This window comes from Leptonychotes weddellii, chromosome 2, assembly GCF_054177405.1.
Source record: "Leptonychotes weddellii isolate Sample4059 chromosome 2, ASM5417740v2, whole genome shotgun sequence".
Lineage (NCBI taxonomy): Eukaryota > Metazoa > Chordata > Mammalia > Carnivora > Phocidae > Leptonychotes > Leptonychotes weddellii.
The window spans coordinates 63,223,335-63,231,627 of NC_138370.1; the positions used below are offsets into that span (position 1 = coordinate 63,223,335).

At 33.1% G+C, this 8,293-nt stretch overlaps 1 protein-coding gene across 8 annotated transcripts in view; it reads right to left on the reverse strand.

Annotated features, from left to right (window-relative positions):
• Positions 1–8,293, reverse strand: part of ARFIP1 (ARF interacting protein 1) — a 120,244-nt gene that overhangs the window by 57,909 nt on the left and 54,042 nt on the right. For 7 of the 8 annotated variants that reach the window (XM_081811762.1, XM_006727245.3, XM_031026275.2 and 4 more), the window contains 3 exons: positions 7,120–7,228; positions 1,963–2,058; positions 57–169 (listed from right to left, as the gene is read on the reverse strand). In XM_081811762.1, coding sequence (XP_081667888.1) covers positions 57–169; positions 1,963–2,058; positions 7,120–7,228 — 318 coding nt within the window. The remainder of the gene's footprint in view (positions 1–56; positions 170–1,962; positions 2,059–7,119; positions 7,229–8,293) is intronic. The other variant, XM_031026295.2, reaches the window with a different exon arrangement.

Here is an 8,293-nt window from a genome sequence, read left to right on the forward strand (position 1 = left end):
ATACAAATGAAAATTCTTAGAGCCAGTTAGGGTGGAAACATTAAAAAAATACAAACCTTGTAGGTGTTTAGACTCCATTTTCTAACAAGCTCTAACTTTTCCATTGCAGGATTTTTTATTTCATCTGCTAGAATAACTGGTCCACTTTTGGTCTGTGTTCTCTGGCCACCTGCATGATCATAACAGAAGATAAAACACAAACTAGATAAAGACAAGTAGGGGAAAAAAAACCCAAACCATTGATGCTATTCAAATTAAACTACTTATGCATTTAAAAATAAAACGGTTTCCACAAAGTAAAGAACTAGAACTTTCTGGAATAATTGAGGACAATTTCCAAACACTTAAAAAATATTTCTGCCAATTAAACACAAATGCTTTGTGGTTTGTCTATCGTCTTAAAAAAAAAAATGCTGCAACCAGCCTTCTTTTCTAAATAAGCTCTTTACTTCTAGAAAACAAAATTCCCACAATTAATCTTATAACCTAATGACCCTAAAAAAAACTGTGTCAGTAAAAATCTGGAAAGGCTATGTACTCTTCACAGTGATCTCCTTTCATCATACAATGTAGAACAGAGTAACAACAGAGGTTACTATAATTTTGGAGGATTTAAAAATATAATTCAAATTTCAGATAGTCATTAAAAATATCTTACCACCAGTATGAAAGGCTAGGCTAAAACAAGACCTACATTGTACCTCCTTTTTTTCTCAAGAGACCACCCACCCTCCTGCAAAAAGCCATAATTAATAAAGGCAGTATAAAGCCCTGACAATGTATTGCTCCAACTATTAAGAAATTATGACATAAAAGCAACTCTACTAGTATAGAGTTTCTATAGTAAAATATTTTTTATAGAAGAAAATAGTTAAATGCTTATGATACTAATGACTTAGAGTAAAAACTTCATAATAATTTAAAAAGAACAATGAAATAAGGAGAAGAGAAAAAGTTCTAAAAAATGGTTTTTAAAGTCAGAGCAAAAATTTCTTTTCTCACTTACTCCTACAGTCAGACCAGCCTTTGCCACAACTTTACCATAACCTAAGATCAAGAACAGTATATAAAATCAAATACATTTAAGATTTACAAAATTCTCATAGAAACAAAATACAGAACGTTAACATTTCATATGTTAAAAGAAATATGTAGTTCAACTTTTTCCTGTTTTTAGAGTCCAGCAATATTAAAGTATAGAGCAAATTCAATGCAAAGAAATGCATTTTCCCCAAGTACTTTTCATTGGGCATAACTGGTAAATTACATATCATTTTGTTGCAATCTGCAAGCTATCTGTAAGCTGTGGTTCAAAATAGGAAGATACAACATTTTCCACTTGACCCATTCCAAATAATGAACAACCCAGTTGTTGAAGGCTCCTTTTTTGTTTAACCGAAAACAGAGAGCAGAGCTGCAAAGCTGAGAGGATCAAATAAGTAAATCTACATTTTTCCAGAGTTAAGAAAGCATGATTTAAAATGAATCCACTTTGGGGCGCCTGGGTGGCTTAGTCGTTAAGCGTCTGCTTTCAGCTCAGGTCATGATCCCAGGGTCCTGGGATCAAGCCCCGCATCGGGCTCCCTGCTCCGCAGGAACCCTGCTTCTCTCTCTCCCACTCCCTCTGCTGTGTTCCCTCTCTCGCTGTGTCTCTCTCTGTCAAATAAATAAATAAAATCTTAAAAATAAAATAAAATGAATCCAATTTTACAATGTTTTTTAATCTTAAAGTGAATTAAATTTCAGGTTTAAGATATATAGTTAATAACACCGAAAAGCCAGAAAAATAGGTATGCCTAGAAAGATTATTTCCGTTATTGTTAAAAAAGAAAGAAGCAGCCACCAAAAAAAGCCAGAATTACACACACCTAAGAATATAAAGCAAGGGATTATGAAACTGAGTGAATTAGTTTAGTTTCAGAAGTAGCAAGAAGGGCTTTATCCAATCAGTGCAGTGAATACCTGCAGGAACAATTAAATCACTTCCTTGCTGAGCCAGTGGACTAGCTGCAACCCTGCTAGGAGACATAACAGATGGCAATGGTGGTGCTTGGGAACCTGGAAAGGGTAGACATTTAACTGTGAAAATCCTTTTCCTCCTCTACATACTGCACATTTTGAGTATTGGTTTACTGACATTGCTCTTAAAATATTAAAAAGCTAGGATTAAAAACTGGAATTAATATATTTGCTTTCTTGCAGGAATGGACTAAAAATAAATGGATGTGATCAGGGCGAGTTCTTGTATAAACTTTTCATGGAACTGTTGAAACCAAACAAAATACATATAAGACAAAACTTGGCAAGATCACGTCTAAACAGGACTTTACCTGGACTCTGCTATTTCCAAATCAATTAACAGAATATGATTAAAGTTCCATAGCTGAACGATTTAAAGCTTAAGTAAATATTTTATAATGTGCTACTTCTACATTCAAAGGAAACGTCTTTAAATAAACAAAGGTACGTAATAATGTCCCAAAATTAGAATTCACAAAATGTGTACGAGTCACAGCGTTCACAAGAATTGTAGTCCAAAATTTCACATCATAAATCCAATAGCACGCAGTGTAGATCACTGCTACTCACAGTATGGATGCAAGGGACCTACATCAGGGATTTCACCTGAGAGCTCATTAAAAATCCAAACACTCAGGCCCTGTCCTAGACCTACTGAACTAGAATCTGCATTTTCACAAGATCCTTAGCTGATTTGTATGTATTCTCAAGTTTGAGAAGTGCTGATGTAAAGTGCTATTCTAACTAATCACAAGAATGGAGCTTTTAAAACATAGCTGGGACACTCCACAAGATGATCTACTGATCATCAGTGGGTATCTGTAGGTTTTTTTTTTTTTTTTCAGTTTTACCTTTTTTATTCAATCATTTTTATTTATTAAACAAAAAAATCTGTATATATTTCAGGTGTACAGTGTGATGTTTTGATATATGTTTACACTGTGAAATGATTACCACAAACTAATATATCCATCACTTGTTTTGGTTACATTTCCGTGGTTAATTGAGATCTATTCTATTAGCAAATTTCAAGTATACAAGACAGTATTATTAACTATAGTCACCATGCTGTACATTAGGCATTTGTGGTTTTTTAAAAGCCACTCAAATTATTCTCAAATTCAACTGGAAGTTTGAGAATCATAGGAAAAAAACAATTTTTGAATGAAACACAACTGAATTTTAAATTCTTAACTCTGCATTTGAAATTCTGGCTCTATTTGCCACATAGTAGCAGGAATGTCCTAGCAAATTAATTAATATCTCTGAGCCTTAGTTATCTACAAAATGAGAAAACTGACTATCCAACATTGTTCTAATGTCTGGCATTAAACCAAATAAAACCATATAACTTCAACTGCTTTCTTTATTTTAAATTCTGAAGTCTGTACATCTTTAGGGGAATGATAATTAAAAGTTGAAAAACTTAATATCTTTCCACATTCAGCTGAGAATATTTTCAAGTCTGTAAGGTACTTTTATTTCAACTACACTCTCCCAGTTCCCTAGAAATCATATAATGAAGCAAATTTGTAATTAAAATGTTCTAATAGAACAGAAATCAAGATCAAATTTCTTTACTTAGAGTTAGTAAAAATTGATTATATCCCAGATATACTAAGTTCTGTTGGAGAAATAGTCACCAGTTTTAATAATATGAAAACCAATTTCAATTTGAACTAGATCTAACATTAAAATCCAAACACGCAATAGACCTAAATAGACTGGCACTACCTTTCAAAGTAAATCTGATAAACTATAAAATTTAAAATTAGAAGGGATGACAGAAATCAACTAAGTCTGACATTAAACTATAGGAGAAATAAACCCCAGAGGAGTTAAACAGCTTATCAGAGACTCAGATGCTCTGAATTCACACCCTAAAATCTCCATTATTAAATTCAATACAGAAAACACCAATCCATAAATTACTTAGTGAGTTGGAAGGCATTTTAATAGGTTATCCAATCCAATCACCATTTTAAACAAAGACTATCTCTACTATCCAAGGCACAAGGGTTTCTGTTATATAAGCAAATGTTAAAAATAAAAATGACTACTGTAATTCTACTTCTTGATGATCCCAGGAACAGAGCTCTGTTGTTCTGGTTATTACTGTTTATTAATCTTTCATAAGAAATAATCCCATGATACAGGAGATGTGTATAATATATGTAACAAATGATTTGGAACCTTCCAAACTAAAATAGCAAAAGACATGGTTGCCCTGGTAACTGGGTACTGCAGCCTTTTCCTTTTCCTTTCATGGGTTATTATCACTTCTCTGTATCTTCAACCCTTTAAACCACTAATTTAGACTAAATTCAATACTAAAATCATTCACTAATATCCAATAAAAAATAATTCTTAAAAATCTAAAATCTTGCTTATTGACTAAATTTTGAGGAATTAGCTCCATTTCACCTCAATAACAGGAATCTAGGAATATGAATATATGTAGGTAATGATCAACACCCCACTAAAACAAAACTCAGGTATCAAGTGTACTTCACTCTAATGAGCTTTGATTTATTCATGATTCCCACTATTACTAATTCTGCAATGTAGTTGTTAGGTAGATTTCAATATTTGCTGTTGGTAGGCTAAAGTTAAGTATAAGTTTGGGCTCCTGGGTGGCTCAGTCGTTAAGCGTCTGCCTTCGGCTCAGGTCGCGATCCCAGGGTCCCGGGATCGAGCCCCGCATCGGGCTCCCTGCTCCGTGGGGAGCCTGCTTCTCCCTCTCCCACTCCCCCTTCTTGTGTTCCCTCTCTCGCTGTGTCTCTGTCAAATAAATAAATAAAATCTTTAAAAAAAAAAAAGTTAAGTATAAGTTCTCCTAAATTTGCTCTAGAGATGGAAAAGTAAATGGTTAATACTTTTCTTGAAGCAACTGTTCAAGTAATAAAGTCATTATTAAGTTATTATTCAGTCATTTTTCCAGAGAGCTAAAAGAGCCCCAAGTCCTTTCACATTTTTTTCATAAGACCAATTTCATACATTTTAATAGTGTTGCTTTTTCTCATGTTCATTCCAATTTATCTGTAAACACTTTTAAACAAAGACACTTAAAACAACTACAACTTTCTGAAAAAACAAAACAAAAAAACTACAGCTTTCTAGTAAATGCTTAACTAATCTGCATATGGCAGAATGATTCTTTTTAATATACTGATCAACAATGTAACTTATGTTAAAAAAATTATATAAAGACAATTCAAAGAGACATAAATTACTGCCATTATCATGAAACATATTTTTTATTCCACTTTGAAGGACTAGGATATATCAATAAGCAAGTGAAACTTGTCAGCATTTCCATGCTTACACACAACAGTTTATAATGGTCAGTTGATTTCAATCATTGTATACTACTATTCTACTTAAGGGGAAAAAGATTAAACCAAATATCAGTTAAATAATTTCACTGAGAATACTTAAAACATCTTACTAGTAAAAGCATTTTTATATTTCCTATTGACATTTAAATTTGGAAATTGGTGACTGGTCCAAAAATGGTGTCACATTATGCAAGCCTTTTATCCTTTAAGCACTCATAATTTTAGGCAGTCAACCCTTTCAAAGTCAAAGTTATCCCCTAGATAAGATATGCTAGCCAGAATGCTACATAATGACTACTGAGATACTGACACGTATGTTACCTTTCTATGGTTTTATTTTTCTGAACCTAAGGATAAAAAGGGGGAAAAATGATGTCACTAGATAGCCCATTCATTTTATAGCCTAGAGCAGAGGCTGTTATTCTGGATTATCCTAAATGCTTATTTGCAGGACCCATTTAGGAAAGAATATATTTCAAAATATAAGTTGTTTCTGAATCAAGTATTGGCTATTAGTATAATAAAAATACAGAATCCTATTATCTACAAGAGGGCTAAGGATTGCAAAGGCACAGAGATTTTTCTTCATTTTATGAAATTATAATGAAGTTTTAAAATATACTTCATTGAACATCAAATATAACTACTATTTTAACTATAGCTAAAGAAAGAAAACTATTTTTTATATCCAAATGTTTACATGGTTTTACTTTCACTCACATGAAAATTAAAAAAACACCTGAAAAAGGTTATTATATGCAAAGTATTAAAAGGATGCAACTTTTCCCTTATATTAAAAATAGACCTATATATGAAATGTGTGCAGAAAAGAGTTAACATAGCAAGTCTGTTTATCCTTAAAGAGTCCAGCTTACGTAATTGGCCTTTGGTTGGCATCTGGAAACTTGTATTTTGGGCCTCCGTTCCTAGAATGGTAAAACTGGTTCACTATGCCTAAACTGTTTATACAAACAATGTGGTTTAGGCTAAACGCCTGCTTTCCTTCTGGGAGTCTGGAATGTTGGTACCTGCCAGGCAGAGGGTGCCTATACAAGCAATCTCCAATAAAGGCCCTGGGCACTGAGGCTCTAAAGAGCTTCCTTGGTTCGCAATAGTTCATACATGTTGTCACAGTCTGCTGGGGGAATTAAACATAATTAATGACTGCTGTCTAATGTCCTGTGGGAGAAGACCCTTGTAAGTTATGCCTACTTTTGCCAGACTGCCTCAGGCATCCTTTGCCCTTGCTAATTGTGTTTGGTATACTTTCTCTGTAATAATCATCGTCATGAGTATGACTATATACTGAGTTCTGTGAGTACTCTCAGCAAATTACTGAATCTGAGGGTGGTCTTGGGAGACCTCTTACATGGAATGTATAATAGGAAAAACAAAAGTTATTTTTCTAATTGTTTTGAAATAGGAAATATGTATTTATATAAAATAATACTTATAAATTTTGTGGTTAAAAGCTAAAATAATTTAAATCTGCATTTTTATATAATTTTTCAGTTTTTACTTTAATATTTTAAAACCAATTCTTTAATAATCAGTGAAATTATGCATATTGATCTATTTATATAAAGAAGACTACTAAAACAATTCCTAAATTATTTAAATTGAAGAGAAAAAATTATGCTTATAAAATCAGTGTTTTATCACAGAATCAAAGGACTTTATTATGCTTTATTAATAAAGATAGCTTTTGATGCATTTCTCCCGTCCTCCACCCAGCCATCTTTAAAAATATGTAGGCTCTTACCTTGAAATGCTCCTGCTTCAATAACCCCCTCTTTGGTATTGTCAAAGCCATGAGATGTAATTTGGGTTTCTGAGAGACCAAGTCCAGCTGGTAATGAACGCTTCAAATCCTTGGCAACATTTGAATAAAAGAGAAAAACTTCATAAAAAATCTCACACCACATGGCAGTTCAGCATAATGGTGTCCTTTTACTCACATCCTAAACTATCTTTTTCTCTACTATGTAGAGAATGCTGTTGTGTCATTCGATAATGATGTATAACCAGCAGCAAACTCAGCAAGATTTGCTATTAAGAGGTATGGTGTATGTCAAATACAGAATACTTCCATTATTCTAGAACTAAGCAGCAGGCGGATACTAAAATTCAATTTTCAAATTCCTAAGCTACTGATACATCAGAAAAATCATTTTAAAGAACAGAATTAAGAGGACTAAAAAGTCTATTATGTAAAAACTGATGTCTAATACAATCATGATGAGCCTAGCTAATAGTATAAACGAATCATTCACTTGCAATACTAATATTCCTTTGGTTTCAAGGTTAGCTAGGTAAGCAAAGCTTCTTGGATTTCAATCAGGCTGAGGTAAAGGAAATTTTCTGCTATTTAAATTTATGTTAAACACTGATAGTAGTCAACCCAACTGCAGATTAGCTTCTAATTGGAACTTAGCTATAATAAATATAATATTCCACATTCCGTCTTATAGTTTAAAAAAAAAGAAAGAAAGCTAAGAAACACAGATTTCCGAAAGTCCTTTCTTTTCTCTGGCTTGGATATGAGGAATTACCCAATTTTATAATCAGAGTCTATGAATGGATTCCATTGGTTTCACACAATAATGACAAATGATGCACTAAAACAAAAACATGTCTTTGAAATCCTTTCTTAATATGGTACCACATCACATATAATGTACAGTTACAATTTGAAAACTCAGGACTAACACTTTAAATTTTCTAATTGGCAAAGTTTAAAATTTTTTAAAAAGATTTTAGAAAAAGAGAAAAGGGGGGAGGGGCAAAGGGAGAAGGAGAAAGAGAATCTTAAGCAGACTCTGCGTGGAGCCTGACACAGGGCCTGATCTCACAACCCTGAGATCATGACCTGAGCTGAAAACAGGAGTTGGACACTTAACTGACTGAGCCACCCAGGCTCCCTAGCAAAGTCTACA